Below are 15889 nucleotides of genomic sequence, written 5' to 3'. Positions count from 1 at the left end.
CCAACTGTTCATGTTTAGATTTACCAGTACAATTTACATTGTAGAGATGGTGATCTATTCCAACTGTTCATGTTTAGATTTACCAGTACAATTTACATTGTAGAGATGGTGATCTATTCCAACATTAATGCCCATGATTTCATCTTTTTCTATTTTACAGCAAATTAAGGCGAGAAGATGGGCACACAGATAAAGGGTTCCTGGACTTTCCAGTCCTCAAAGTAAAAAACAAGCAAAGTTTTAAAAGTAAATCAAGATATATCTAAAGAGAATACACAGAAATGCATCTACCTGTATGAGTCGTCTGTTCTTGAACAAGTCTGATCATTTTTTCCTTACTGTCTTCCTTTGAGCTAGTTTTTTTGCCTGCACTCTTAGTGTTTAAAAAAATGAAAGCAATAAATAGGACAAGAAAAGTGTACACAGATAAAGCTGTTTCACTGTGTACCTATCAATATACACTCTTACCCCGGGATACGAACGCGCCGCGATACGAAATTTCCGGGTTACGGAAAAAAAAATTAATTAATTATTTCCGGGTTACGAAGGTTTATCCGGGTTGCGAAAAAAAGCCGGCGCTTTTTTAAATGGAGCCGCGGCGGAGCCACGGCTTTTCCCCATTAGCGCCTATGGCAATTCGGCTAACGAAAGACTTCCGGGTTACGAAAATGGCGGCGGAACGAATTAATTTCGTAACCCGGGGGACGAGTGTATAACTAAAGTTTTAAAGATTAACATTTTCTATATTGCAAGATTTGAATAAAAATTCTAAGTTACAAATATGATAAAAAGTCATCTTTTATAACTGTAATAATAAGAAGAATAAATAGTTGAAAACACATATCAAAAATAGGTTTTCCATTTGTCTTGGAAAAAACAGTTACACCCCAAATCTATTTTTATTTGCAGTAAGTGTGGATCAAGCTGCCTTGGGTCCCATTTTGGGAGAAAGGTGGGAAATAAATCACATAAATAAATAAAGGGCATTTGAAGAGAGGGATCCTCGATTTAGATGAAAGCAGAATAATGGCAGGTGCAGCTTAGCACACAGGGGGAAAAATTGCTGAAATTCTCACTTCTGTAGAACCTTTAAAACACCAGAGTCCTGTCTTTCCTTGTTTCTAGACACAGTTTTGTAACAGCTGCCTTTGCTCATGCAGGCAAGGCAACGAGGGCAGGGTTAGACAGCATTATATTACTTCAAAATAGAAATATAAAACCCCTGCGCTTCCCTGCATTCAGAAGCTGTGTATGTATGCTTAGAACTGCCAAAACACAGGGTGATTTTGCCCTCCCCTTTCTCTCTCTCCATTTCTTCCTTGGCAGCAGTGCACAATTTCCCTTCAAAACAATTTCCACCAATGACAATATTTGCTTAGGTCACAGCTAGTCAGAACACTTGACAGTTTGTACTGTATAAGTGACTAAAACAGTTGTTTCCCTTTCCAAAATCCATGCAGCCCTGTGTGACAATGAGAAAACACTCAGAGCCTCTTCTGTCTGGAAGAAGTGTTAGTTAGGCCCTTATCACAGGAGCAAAATTTGAAGTGATCCCAGGGTCAATGTGAAGGCAATGCAGGGCCAATCATGGACTTTCAAGTTTATCACACGGTGCCAAACACAATCAGGAGCCATCTTAAACACAATTGGGGGTCCTTCCAGGGTTAGGTCAAGTTTCAAGTTTGTTTATCACATGACACCAAACGCAATCAGGAACCACCCTAAACACAATTGGGGGTCAGAGTTAGGTAAATTCAGGGGGGGGGGGGGATTTACCTGACCCTGGAATGACCCTTAGTTGTGTTTAAGATGGCTCCTGACTGAAACCCCATGCTCCTTTTCCAGGGCATGTCCTTCATTTCTACCTTCTGTCCAGGAGGAATTCCAAAATGTTCTCCATTTTGAACATGACTAAGAAGTATGCATTTGCATTTATAGGAGCATGGTTAGCTTTTATTTGGGAATGCCGTCCATTTGTCTTGATATGAGCTGGACTAGAGGAAGCATGAGCTCATATTGGGTCTTGTCCTCCATTTTACCTTGAATGGCTCACATTTTGCAGTGCCTGCTTGGCAGTGAGGAGGACACTGGGTCCCCCTGTGGAGGCTTGAATGTAGGTCTGAGACTTGGAAGATCCAGATTTAAAACCCCCAGAGGACGGGGCTGAAGTCTGAACCTTTGAGGCCAGTAGTAACCATGATGCCAGAGGACTTGTGGGGAGGCCTGTTGCAAGAAGGTGCCCTAGGGCCATGTGCCAGCCCTGTTCTCTGGCAAGAAGAAGAGGAGGAGGAAGAGGAGGAGGCTGGGGAGGAGGCGTGCTAAGGCCCCGCCTGGCCTCGCTCTGTTGTTGGGGCTGCCTAGTCCTTCAAAGCCAGCAGGCAGCGTTTGCTCTCTCTCTCTGCTCCTCCAGGGCCGCTGCCTGCCCAGCTCCAGCCATGGCTCTCCCTGCAGGAAGAGCAGAGGAGGCTGCTGAGGAGCTGCTTTTCTACGTGAACGGCCTCAGGGTAAGCATCCAGATCGAGCTCCCTCTCCTGCTGGGGGGGCTGCTTTCCAAGGATGACAGGCCCCCATCTCCCACCGATATTCATATAGAAAGGGCAGCCCGCCTGGCGGAGTGGGTTGAGGTTTGGACTCTGATTCGGGGGAACAGGCTTCGAATCCCTGCTGCTGGGGGACCTTGGGCAAGGAGGCACACTCTCTCAGCCTCAGGGGAAGGCAAGAGCAACCCCCCCCCAACAAATCTGGCTGAGGAAACCCCAGGAGAGGGTGGCTGTAAGTCCACTTTGGGATTAAAATAAAATCAATAATAATAATAAGTTGGAAAGGCCCCCAGCCCAGAGGCAGCAGCCAGAAGCAAAACTGGGCTGGAGCTGCAGTCCTGGCTGGATGAGACTTCATCAAGACACCTGTCAGTCAACTTAAGGCGACTCTATGGCTTTCTTGGGCAAGGGATCCTCACAGGTGGTATTGCCAGTTCCTGCCTCTGAAAGAATGGAGCCCACAGCACCTGGTATTGTAATTGGCGGTCTCCCATCCAATATCTAACCAGGGCTGTCCCTGCTTAGCCTGCAAACTGACACAGACATAAAGCAAAGCTAGTTGAAGGTGTTGGCAATCAATCACTCAGTCAGTGAGTGATCAGCCTATCAGTAATCTGAGTCTAGCAGGACACCCCCGTCTCTGTTAAGGCCCTGTGTGGCGCAGGGAATGCGCTGCCTTCCCACTGACTCCTCTGGACCTGAGCCCATCTCTCCCAAGGACAACTATTGACCCATTGCAAGCTAGCAGCCTTTGGCATGTCCTTTTCTTCCTGCTAGCCTCTTGCTTTGTGGAAGTTCTGGGCTGCTTCTAAGCAGACAATAGTGACTGGAATGAGCAGATGCACGCCCTAATTTGTATTTCTGGATTTTCACTGAGGATGTGGATTTCTGATACTGGTGTGTGTGGGATATGAATGGAGTAAAATGATTGACTTGGGAGAAAAGGCAGCAGTGAAATGGGAGGCAATAGTGCCAGAAAGAAGCAGATTCCACTAGCCCAGAGATGCTGAATTCTAAGGAGTCCATGAACTGACTGAAAGATACCTATGTACCCTTCAGCTATACCATTCAAAGTGTGCTGTATATAACAGAAGGAGACATATCCAGGAGTGGCCACCTTGGCCATGTGGCAAAGTACAACTGTGCCGAGCAAGACTGCGCTGATAAACAGAAGCAGTAAATAACCATTTCTTTACTGCTCTAATGGCTGCAGAGTAAGTTCTAAAAGGGACCCTGTGCCTGGATTCATCCCTAGTCTTCCTCCATCCTCACTTTAGTCATCTACCCAAATAGCCTCAAAACAAATCTGGGATAGCTGAGTCAGCCATACAGCAAAGTACAGTAACATCCCAAACCCACACAACAGTGGCACCTTGATTGGCCAACCAAAATCTACAAAATATATGTCTCTGATTAAAATCATAACTTAATAGTGGATTAAATGATTTCACTGATAGATAGCCTGTTATGTCCAAAGGCAACTTCAGACTGAGGTTCCAGATGCTGTTAATTTCCACAGTAACTTAGGTTTGTTAAGTGCAATAACACTCTCCCGAGTTCACTTCCAAGTCTCAGTCAAAACTCAACCTTTTCTATTTTCTTCTTATTTCTCCTCCTCCTCTTGTACATCCGGGTAGTTTACCCCTTGTGACAAGAGTAAGCATGTGAGTTTGTAGAAAGTGCAACAACTATGAAGATACTAACAGAAGAAGAGTACCTTCAATAGACAACTGGCTGCTGAGAATGATAGAGATTGCTGAAATAGACAAATGATCAGATGCCATAGTAGGAGAATCAAACACCAAATCCAAAGAACGTTGGACAAGCCTTCTCTCATACTGTGAAGAAATCTGGAACAGTACAAGTTAGAAAAAATACTTCCAAATACTTGGTTATGAGACAATTTCTTTTTCACAAGATTTTCTATTGTATTAAAGCTTTTGTATCTTTTGAGGAACCAAATACAATTTAAACAACTAGTTTAAAAAGAAGTGGATAAAACAAAACAGAAAGAACATGGTGCTTTTTTTTCATCCTGGAAGACAATAGCTTGATAATGAAAGACATCATTTTATAGACAACCACTAATTTATGGATATATTTACACATGTAAATTGTACTTTGGGGTTTTTTTAATAATAAAAATAAATAAGAAAGAAAGAAAGAGTGAGTTTAAACAAGTGTCTCTCTGTGGGAAGGTAGCTGAGTTGTTGTCTTCCACAACAGATATTTCAAAATAAACAAAAATTGTCTTTGTATACAGTATGTATACACACCCTTCAAAATGTTTCTTGTTTCTTTGAAAATAATTTTTTTTGGAGGGGGGGTGTTTTTTCAAGGGTCCATAGCTTTCATCAGATCTTCAAAAGGATCCATAACTTAACATTTTCATAGGGTAGCCATGTTAATCGGTGCTAGCAAAATAACAGTGTTGTGTGACACCTTTAAGACTAATGTTTATTACAACATACCTCTGTGTGGTCCTCAGATGTATGGAGTATCCTAGATAGTGTTAATGTGGTGTTTAGTTGTACGTTCTCGCATAATTTCCAACAGAAGCTCTGATGTTCCCATCTTAATTTAAGAAAAGTACTGTGTCCCTCTCAGATCATGCTCAGAAATATGAGTGTGAAGCTCTGTTGGAAACTTATATTTAAAGTTAGTTATCTAGATTAGCCTTGCTTTGCTTTATATGATTTAAATTACCTAGATTTCTAGTTTAAGGCAATTCTGGATTATCTAGACTAGAGGTTTAGGATCAGATTTTCCCAGAGTTGCCCAGCAGCTCAAATGATTCCTTGCTGCTATCCAGAAATGTCTGTATAAATGTCATGAGCATTATTGGATGGTAACCATAACATCAATAATGTTAACCTCTAATGATATGATTTTGTTTTAATTTTAATTTTTCATTTTTCCATTTCCATTTTTCTTTTTAAATGCCTTGGCATCTTTTCACTCTTGCAGTGCATGCCATACTGCTAAACATCCATGTGAATTAATTTTTTTGCTTTTATTTCAAAAGCATGGCCTTTCCATCTTGACTTTAAAAAAAATCCTTGCTGGTTAAGTAGTTTTCTCAAGCTATCAGTGATCATCCAATTCCATTAATAGATTTAAAAAACACCGTCAGGAGTAGTCTTGCTGTACTTTTGGGGATGGTGAGAATTGTTGTTCATCATACCCAAAGTGTTCCATATTCAGAAGGTTGATGTTCCAGATCTATTCTTTGGGGAAAGAATGTTATTCTACCACTGGTGGATCACAACTAATTCCTCAAGATGTAATTTTCACACTGTAAAGTAAAACTGGAAATCGTGGCCCTCCAAATGTTGCTGGACTGCGACTGCCAGCACTCCTAGCCAGCATAGCCAGTGGTGAGTAATGCTGGGAGTTGCAGTTCAGCAACATTAAGAATGCAACATGATTCCCATTTCCTAGAATAGACCATTGAATCAGTGAAAATTTGGCAAGTGAATACTTATACAGTACTCAGTTCCATTGATCATGCTCTGGTGGGACAAGCTATTGAATTTAAGCTAGGGACAGCTCACTTTCTCCTAGGACAGTCCATGCATAGAGAATCTCAGCAGCTGAGAATGATAAGAGAATAGGGTGATCTGACAGAATTAAGAACTAGTGGATAGTATTGTAGTCTCTTGTTACGTTGCACCTGACTTGGCAGAACATCAAAGAGTACTGTACACTGTACTGTCCTTTGAACCAAGCCAAGGGAAATGATTAAGACAAAATGGGTCCCACAGCTGTTCTTATAGAATTCTTTCTTTCTCCATACTGGTATCGGTATGGATGATGCATGAAGGATGTATGTTACCATATAGAAAAAGCAAACTGGATATGGACCCATGGTGGCCTCACTTAGACTTGTTCAAAGAGGAACAAAGACTTGCCTTGGCTAGTTATGAAAGATTTGTAAGAGGAGACATCAATTCAACATGCACCTGAAACAAGATCTTTGATTATTCTGTCTTGTGATTCACTCCTTACTGTAGATAGTGGAGAAGCATGCTGATCCAGAGCAGATGTTGCTGTCTTACTTAAGGAAAAGACGTATCCTTTTCTTGCTTGTGAAAGCCTAGAATCTATTCAGCATTTGAGTGTCTCTGTCTAGTTTCTCCCTCATTAATTTATCCCCCTTCTAGATACACAGGGTTGTGAGTGCATCCACAAAATTCCCAAATTATGCATGACATGAAAGATCTTTGCTTAGCTGCCCACTGGCTTTCTTCCCTCTGTTATGCAGCCCCTGGAAAGGGTGTGCAAGCATATCTCAATGAAACAGAAGAACATGGGGAATGCATAATCTATTCCACACTGGCTGTTTTTGAGATTATTTTTCCCATCTCCTCCAATGATGCTTTCCCTCTTGTAGTGGGGATGGAGATGAGGTCTAGGATAAACTAGTTCAAGACCTAACACTATTATGGAATGTCCACCTTTGAAAAAGAAAGATTAATGGTGACTTCAACTGAATGGTGTTGGCTTCAGTTACTAAACTGTTCTTCTCTCCCTCTTTTTTCTTTTTACTTAAAGAGTGTAGTGAGAAATGTTACAAATTAAATAAGAATTTAAAAGCTTGGGAATATGATGCAATGTACAGGTATTCTTTTAGCTTATTCTTTTTGTAACTCCAGGCGTTGTTTTCCTGGTTGTAAATATGAAAATTTTTATAGCTGACATTTCTAATTCAACCAGACTTTATTTATACAGTGAATGGCCAACTTTCGGGCAGGGACCGTGGAAAACATTGTTATCTAAACGTATGATACAGAATTTAAATGGAAAGCATAAGATAATATACCATACGGGATATTAAAAAAAGTTATAACCAGTTTGGACGACAATAGTAAAATAATCAAAGGAGGGTTATAAAATAAGTTCCAGGAAGACTGAAAACCTTTGACTCAACTCTTACTGCATGTTTTATTATATCAGAATGAATAAATCATTATCCTAAGAAGAAAAGGCCACAAAGCTTTGGACTCTAAAATTCCACCATTGCACATTTTCCTTTAGCAAATGTTTTGAAAACCACATAGTCCAAATATGTTTATTCAGCAGGAAGTCTTACTGAGTTCAATGGGACTCACTTCCTCCCAAATCAGTATGAGAAAAGACACATTTTCTTGTTGGAAATGCAGAAGTGGACAGCGGGTAGGCTCTATGCATGTCCATGATCCACAGCTGTTTTGTGCATACATGCACAGTCTGCTCCTGTTTGCTGCTACTGTCAAAACCATACTGCTGAACAATGGTGCTGCTAAAGTCAGCAGCCCCAGAACAACAAGAAAAGGCCTACAAAATTCCCTTTCACTCGCACAAACACACACTTAGCAAAATGACCACCAATACATTCTTTTTCATTGCCTGCTTCTTTGTGTTGTGTGTTTCTGTCCTGCTACCATCTTAGAAAGTGACACCAATCCGTAGAGTGGCCTTATCCAAATTTGGTGGCAATTGCATCTGCATCTCATGAATTGTGGCAGTAAAAGTGCGGTCTCTTCTGGGTTCAGAAGAGTGTAATATGACCACACACACATGCAAACTGCTTGCTGGAGTTCACTGGGTGACCTTGGGCTCTTTGCCATCTCTCAGCCTAATGTAGTTCATAGGGTTGTTGTGAAGCTAAAATGAGGACTGAGAAGCTCCATGTGCCATTCTGAGCTTCTTGGAGAAAAATGGGATAGAAATGTAATCAGTCAGTAAACCAACCTGAAACACCTTGCATCAGGTCTAGTGAAAGTGCATAGGTTTTGCTACTTGTGAAGGTGCTCCCAGGCTTCTAATCTCAAAATAACCCTTCACCAGGTATACTGTACATCTAATCTGGAGTGGTTGTTTTTGTTTTAAACTTCTAAATCAAGGTAATTCTGTCCTAGTTATTTATTGATGAAAAATGATTTGCATATAATTGCTGCACGGTGAACTGGATGTACCTCTACCAAAGCTTCTCACCCTGTAAACAGGACCTATCTCAGTTTGGGGTATTTAATCAGATATTGTCCAAACATTTTTAAGCAAGCTCCTTTTAGAGCCAAGCAGGTCCACAAGGAATAATCTGTATCCATTAATCTTTATCGCAAGAATAAAACAAGCTTGTCCGTGGTATAGTGGGTTAGAAAGAGTGTTAAATGAGAACACAGATACACTTAACATGTAACTGTGCCCCAGTTCAAAGCATTTTCTCCTTAACTGAAGCTCTTTCAGTCCACCTTATAGGTACCAAATATGGCTGTGGTGGTGGTGGTTGTGGGGCGTGCACTGTGATGATATCAAGATATGAGCCTGTTACAAAGAAGATCATGTATCCTTTTGAGGAGGCTGACCAACTGCATGTTATGATAATGCTTGAATTAGGGATACTGTTGGTACTTCTGATAGCAAATTGTCTCCCTCCCACCACAAACAAAGTCAACCTGCTTTCAGTCTTACTACTGAAGAATGACGATTCTGCTGTGTGCACAAATCCTCATTCTGAGGGGCCTATCTGAGGTTTCAGGTGACACAGTTCTACCTTTAATCCAGAAAATAGAGGACATTTTTGTAAATAAATGATGACTTATTTTCCACTATTTTTTCATCAACAGCTAATGTGGATGTTTTCAAGAATATTCCTTCATTATATAATGATCTTTGTTTTGCTTTTAGCCAACTCATTCTGCTATTATTAGGGAACCTGTTAGCACATCCAAATTTCTCTCTTTCCTTTCCCTCCCTCCTTCAGCCCAAAACTGATTTTAAAAATTTGCTCTATAAGATTTCCTAGCCGTTCACTGCCAGTTTTGGGGATGCACAGTGTACTAATCACTTGTTGCTGTTGCACTTGTGAAAACATTTCAATCGACAGAACCAACCCCACTGGATCCTATCTTATGTTTTCTGTTTTGTTCAGTTGATTTGCACTTCTTGCTTTGAGAAAGTATTTTGTCCAATCCCACAATTTAGCATTTGGCGAAATATGTAAAATCTAGATGCATTTGTGGCTGTCCAAAGAAAGAAAGGAAAGGAAAGGAAAAGCAAAAAGAAAATACGTCTTCCCTGTTTTAGAATATACATCAATGACTGCTTCTTATCCCATATTATGTGACTATCAGTGTCAATTTCATTGTCATATATACAGTACATTCCTTTTCCATAAGTTTGTGGTGGTTTACCTTAAACTAACCAATGTTTAATTCAAAAACAATGTATCTGCAGTATCAATAATGCAGAAACAGTGTATCTACAGTATCTCAAGAGAGTGTCATAGTACATGGGCCTTTGTTATCACTAATCAGTGCTACATATTTGCAGACACCTGTGATATTCCAATTTTTTTCTAGAATTGTCAACATTCACACCTGAAAGATGACATTTTGTAAATTTCAGATATGAGCATTTGGTATAATTATAATTCCTACTTAATGTTAACAAATACTACAGTTAAATAATATATTTCTAATAAGTGGTAACTGTCTCCTTCACAATCTCAGTCATTATTCAGCCAATGCATGCTTGATCCCCATATGTTCACTATATGGCACCGCAGTTGTCACTGTGGAAGGAATTGGAAATACGAAAACCAGGATTCATTCAGTTCAGGTAAATACATGTGGGAAATTGTCAAGAATGTTTCTTTTCTTTCTGTAAATTTCAAAAAAATCAACAGTACTTTAAAGATATATGGTTGTGTGCAATGACACTTTGTCTCTGGAGACAAATTTTCTTTTTAAGGATTATATATGTAAAACTCAATATGTCTGTTTGTAATTCCTTTTGGAAACATGTGCATTTTCTTCAGGGAATCGTCAGGATCTTAATTGCAGGATATAAGTCAGTAAATACATTCCACTGAGAGTATGAGACAGAGAGCATGTTGGATTGCAGTTCAGGTTTATAACGCACCATGCTTGCAGCTAGTTTTTAATCATTCCTATTTTATGGTCAGTGAACCATGGACCACAAACTCATGGCTTGTTTACTGTGAGCTCTGATTCTAGTACATTGGGTTATCTCTTCTTTGTCAAACCCAAGAAATAAATTAGGCTTTGTCCTTACTCTGTTTCTCTGGATTGTGAGGGGAGAGTCAAACCATTGTGCCACATGCAGAAGTCACAATAAACTGTGGTCAGAAGATTTGTGGTTTGCTGAGCTGCTCTTGTAGTGTGAATACTGAGCAGAAAGAACCAGTATGCTGGCTTATTCTTTGTTGTTGCATCTGAACATGGTAAAAGTTACTCTGATTTTCTATTGCGTATGTCCATCTGTAGTTCAGCAAAGTTGTGCTTCAAAATTATCCTGTTGCCTGAGTTGGGACTCTTATATTGCAAGTAAATGATCAAATGTAAAGGTTTCCCTTTTGATATCATGGTCAAGTCGTGTCTGACTGTAGTTAAGTCATGTCCGACTGTAGGGGGGCAGTGCTCATCTCCGTTACTTAGCCAAGGGAACCAGCATTGTCAAAGACAACTCCATGGTCATGTGGCCAGCATGACTGCACAGAACGCTGTTACTGTCCCACCAAAGTGGTACCTATTTATCTACTTGCATTTGCATGCTTTTGAACAGTTAGGTTGGCAGAAGCTGGGACTAGTGATGGGAGCTCAGCCTGTCATGTGGTGCTTGGGTGTTGAACTGCCAGCCTGCTGACCGACAGAATCAGTATCTTAACCACTGAGCCACCATGTCTACTGCAAATAGACACCTAAAATTAAGACAGATTCTTTGTGATGACCCAGGAATGCCTTGAAGCTTGATTTTTGTGATATTTTCTAAGTGCTAAGCCAAGTTATGGAAACCTTTCTAGCCATATCAGTCTCATTTTCTACTTCTGTAGTCATATTTTTTTTAAAAAAATCTGGTTAAGTAAAATATTTAAATAAAAGGGATTTACCCTGTAACAAGTTTATTTTGTCCTAGGAACGAATTGCTAAAAGTCATGGGTCTCAGTGTGGCTTCTGCACCCCTGGAATGGTGATGTCCATCTATGCCTTACTGCGTAACCACATGGAACCCACATCAGATCAGATAATTGAAGCTCTAGCTGGTAAATGTTCCAGTGAGAATTTTTTAAACCCTGGATTCATTTGTTTTGTGCTGTCTGTGATGCCTCCATTTAATTGTATTTATTCAGAATTAGAAGATACAGTATGCTTTGTTGTTTTCTCTGTATTTTGTCAGCTGCCCTGGAAACATGGTATTGTTTTGCAATAAAATAAGAAAAATTAATAAATAAAATTAAATATTTAAAAAATTAAAGGCTAAATCCACTGAGAAGTGAATTCCATTGCTTGGATTTTCTGAAAAAATGACCATTAATTTATTCTTTTGTTTTTCTAGGTAATTTATGTCGCTGCACTGGTTACCGACCTATTATTGATTGCTGTAAGACTTTTTGTAAGGTGTGTGTATAATTGTGCATGAACTAGAGAAAGTGAAGCAGTGAGTGTGATAATATAATAATATGTGGGTATATTACCATATATACTCAGCTATAAATTGATTTCATGTATAAGTCGAGGGCAAATTTTGGGGCCCAAATGATGGATTTTGCTATGATAAGTCAAGGGTAAAACTTAGAGTTTATAGCAAAGGATCTAAAGAATATCAGGGTTTTTAGTTTTAACTGCTGTTTTTATGCTTGATATTGTGTTTTTAATATGTTATACTGTTTAATACTGTCTTAAAGGGGGAGGGATAAAGTGTTTTTAATTGTCATATTTTATATTTTACTGTTGTTAACCGCCTGGATTGGTTTGCCAGAGGGCGGTATACAAATTATTATTATTATTATTATTATTATTATTATTATTATTATTTTATTATGAAGCAAAGTAAAACAATGTCAAAGAACTTACAAAATTCCAGCAGACATAACTCTTTGTGCTCGCTCTTAAGGCTGGCTAGATGAGAGAGTAGAGGGGGTCAGTGCTTCCAGAGCAGATTATACTCTTGCTTTTCACCAGGGAATGGTTCCTTCTTTTAAATAAGAGTTAAGATACAGTATTTACATTGACCCATGGATGTTGTCTCAGTTTTTTGGGGTCAATTTTTTGACCTAAATTTCTAGGCGTATACATTATATACAGTATATCAATTTGTACTAGGTGAGTTTCAGTATATTATCTTATTCCCTTGGAGACAGGTACAAACCCAAGAGAGAAACCATGGCTGTATACTTTCTATACTGGTTATATAGTGGCAACAGCATTTCCCTACCAGTTCTGAATCCAGTGTCTAGCCTCTGTTGGCCCAATTCTCACAATCAGCTCCTGGGGTCTAACTCAGCCCCAGCTGGCTCTCCCGCATGAACAAAGGACATGTCCTGCAATCCCCCCACCAAATCCCAGCCTTAGTTTCTGAAACCACTTACTTGTCAGAAGGGTGTGATCCAAGAATAACTTACTTAAGCCAGAGGCTGAAATCAGAGGACACCAGTTGCCGCAACAGCAAGGGCATGATCCTGTGTCAATCTGCCATGTTTTGGAGCCAGAGGCTAGGACAGCTTACTGGCAAGAACATACACTCCAGAGTCATTTCATCATGTCTAGCAGCCAAATCCTAAGATGCTTTACCACCTTTCAATCCATTCCCACAGATAGATGCTTAATTGCACATTCTGGCTGTGGCATGAATCATTCTCCTGAATGAAACGTGACCCAGATAGGAGGATCCAAAAGGGACAAACACTGTAACATATTTGCAGCCTGCAAAGTCTAATAAAAAGGTGTCAGTACCATATAAGGTTCCCAGGTCTCAGGCCTGCGCCACCCCTTCTTTAGTCAGGGGGAAGAATCACAGAATGAAAGTGCTGGTTTGAAAAGTAACTGAGGAAGTATTTCCTCATTTATTAGACTTGGTAAGTTTAAAAAAATAATTAATGGCATACATTGAACACCTATGGTTGATGCTTAATATATCAAGATGAATGACATCACCAAATTTGTCCCAGTGACATTCCAAGGCATGCTTTCTAGTCTCAGATTTTCTTGCTGCAATCCTAGAATTTAGGAATTTAGGGTTAAATTGCTCCCACTGAAACCACTGTTTAACTTTACATTGTTGCTAATGTAAAAGGGAAATATATAAATGTAACTTCCTTCAAAGAAAAACAACAGGTTGTCAAATGTACAGTCGAAGGCTTTCATGGCCGGCATCCATAGTTTTTTGTGGGTTTTTTAGGCTACATGGCCATGGTCTGGAATAGTTTATTCCTAATGTTTCATCAGCATCTGTGGCTGCCATCTTCAGACAATATTGGCATGGAAGTGAGTGGGGTATATATTCTATATGACCCTTGGTTGAGAGGAATGGATTTGAGTGTTAATCTGTCTGTTGTCTAATAGCAAGGCCTTGGGGTGTCTATTTAATTAGTGATCCATTGTCTTCTGGGAAAACCCCTTTCCCTGGGTGGTATTCATGTGCATATACTGGCTCTTGATTTTGGTATTTTTCAGGACTGATAGACAAACTTTGTTTACTTTCAGGGTTTCTTCCAGAACAAGGCCACATAGCCTGAGAAACCCAGAAAAAAAAACCCCAAACCCTAGGTTGTCACATTGCTGAATTCTGTGTCCAATACTAACCTTGTGCTTGAGCAAAATGATTGCAGAAACATGTAATACAGATATTTCCTTATATGGAGTATATTCTGTGATTAGCTAAAATCCAAGTCCAAACCCTTGTCATATCTATCGAAATTCCCATTTCATATTTAATGTTTAAATTGCTGCGCTAATATTTAACTGAATGTTCTTTTTTGTCTAGGAATCCATTTGTTGCCAAAACAAAGAGAATGGGGGTTGTTGTTTAGATAAAGAAGACCAATTATCTGTGTTACCTAACAAGGAAAAAAAAGGTAAGTTACAGATTAATTCACTTATATTTGTTTGATGAATTGCTTGCAAAACATGGAAAAAAGGAGCTATGTTTGGCTTGTTCTTTTCACCGGTGTGTAAAAAATGTAATACCACTCAGCATTTTGCATATAAAGTCTCTTTTAAAAACATTACTTTCTTCATTATTACTTTTTGATAAATAATTAATATGAAAAGTAATATTTTTAATTTTTATTATTATTATAACAATGAGAAAGAGAGAGAGAGGGATAATAAAGGAACAAACTAGACATTTACACTCTCTCCAAACCAGAATTCCACATTACTATATTTTGTGTGTTGCTTAGTGATACAGATGTTTAATTCATTTCAGATAAAGTAAAAGGAGCTAAAAAGAAAGGCAGCCAGATAGTGCAAGGGAGTTTGGCCACAAAGCTGCATGCCACTCTCCCCAAGGCCATTTTTTGTCTTCTCTGCCATTTTTAGACTACTCAAAATGCCCCCCACACCTTGTAGAGGGTGTAAAGGGTACAATTTTGCCATGCTTCCCCCCCACCCTTCAGAATTGAAAATGATTTCTGATTGTTTCTTCTTTTGTGAAAAGCACTTACCTGGACCTAGGAGGCCCAAAATCTTACCAAAGCTGCCCACTGCCAGTTTTTTTAAAACATTTTTTTAAAAAACTTGGTATTTTAGCAACTATGAGGTTCAGGAAGGGTGTATGCAGCCCCTGGACCTTGGGTAGTCATCTACCAATGAGGCAGCACTTATTCTTTTAATACAAGTGCCAAGAAGGAAACTTCTGACTCAAATGGGGAAAAAAGCTTTAATCTTCAATGTACATGTGGGCTGCTTCTGTTTTATCCAGCATGTGGTCAGGAGGCATTCTCCATGTGGTCAAAAGTCATTTTGTTCATTATTGTATTTGCTGCAGGCCAAAGCATTGATACTAAAGCCACTCTGGTACAAGTATGAAATTCATATAAATATTTGCTTGGAAGAGATAGGAGAAATTCGATTGTTTCAAAAGCCAAAGAGGGATTGTAAAGCATTGTGGTAATCAGGTTTAATATGGCTGCATTGCTGTAGCCTTTTTGCTGGATGGTATCTGATTCCAGTAGTAGCCAGTCATAGTGAAAAATAGCAGTTTTTCAAGGCCAAATTTAAAATCTGCTCAACTTAAAATTTAACTTAAAACCTCCCAACATTTTTTCCCATGGGAAGTGCACACATCTTTTTATTTCAAAACTATTAATATCAAAAATGTATGCTCACCTATGTGTATAATGTTCTTCTTTTTTACATTTAATATTCCAAGACCTATACATCACTGTTCTCTGCAGAAGAATTCCAGCCCTTGGATCCCACCCAAGAACTGATTTTTCCTCCAGAACTCATAGTAAGAATTGGTATATAGTACAATGTGTATACAGTCTTAGAGGTAATTCCCATCATCTTTTGATGTGCTGAGATGTAGTTACTGAGTGAGTGGTGAACACTGAGTAATTGACC

General features: G+C 39.3%; 2 protein-coding genes across 11 annotated transcripts in view; both read left to right on the top strand.

The window, feature by feature from the left end:
• SGO2 (shugoshin 2) overlaps positions 1-410 on the top strand; it is a 25180-nt gene extending 24770 nt beyond the window's left edge. Inside the window, 1 exon segment of the mRNA XM_042445193.1 lies at positions 161-410. The gene's annotated coding sequence lies outside the window, so the exon portion shown is untranslated.
• AOX1 (aldehyde oxidase 1) overlaps positions 1-15889 on the top strand; it is a 141932-nt gene that overhangs the window by 76077 nt on the left and 49966 nt on the right. For 3 of the 10 annotated variants that reach the window (XR_006101375.1, XR_006101374.1, XM_042445187.1), the window contains exons 1-8: positions 2408-2504; positions 6554-6611; positions 8769-8890; positions 10032-10142; positions 11460-11586; positions 11880-11941; positions 14307-14393; positions 15693-15776. Coding sequence is in view for 6 of the 10 variants with exons in the window: in XM_042445187.1 (XP_042301121.1) it covers positions 2436-2504; positions 6554-6611; positions 8769-8890; positions 10032-10142; positions 11460-11586; positions 11880-11941; positions 14307-14393; positions 15693-15776 (720 nt within the window). In the remaining 4 variants the exon portion in view is untranslated. The other 7 variants (XM_042445184.1, XM_042445185.1, XM_042445188.1 and 4 more) reach the window with 7 other exon arrangements.

This window comes from Sceloporus undulatus, chromosome 1 (genome assembly GCF_019175285.1).
Source record: "Sceloporus undulatus isolate JIND9_A2432 ecotype Alabama chromosome 1, SceUnd_v1.1, whole genome shotgun sequence".
NCBI lineage: Eukaryota > Metazoa > Chordata > Lepidosauria > Squamata > Phrynosomatidae > Sceloporus > Sceloporus undulatus.
Note: the sequence above shows the minus strand (reverse complement) of the source record. Positions and strands in the feature narration are given on the sequence as shown.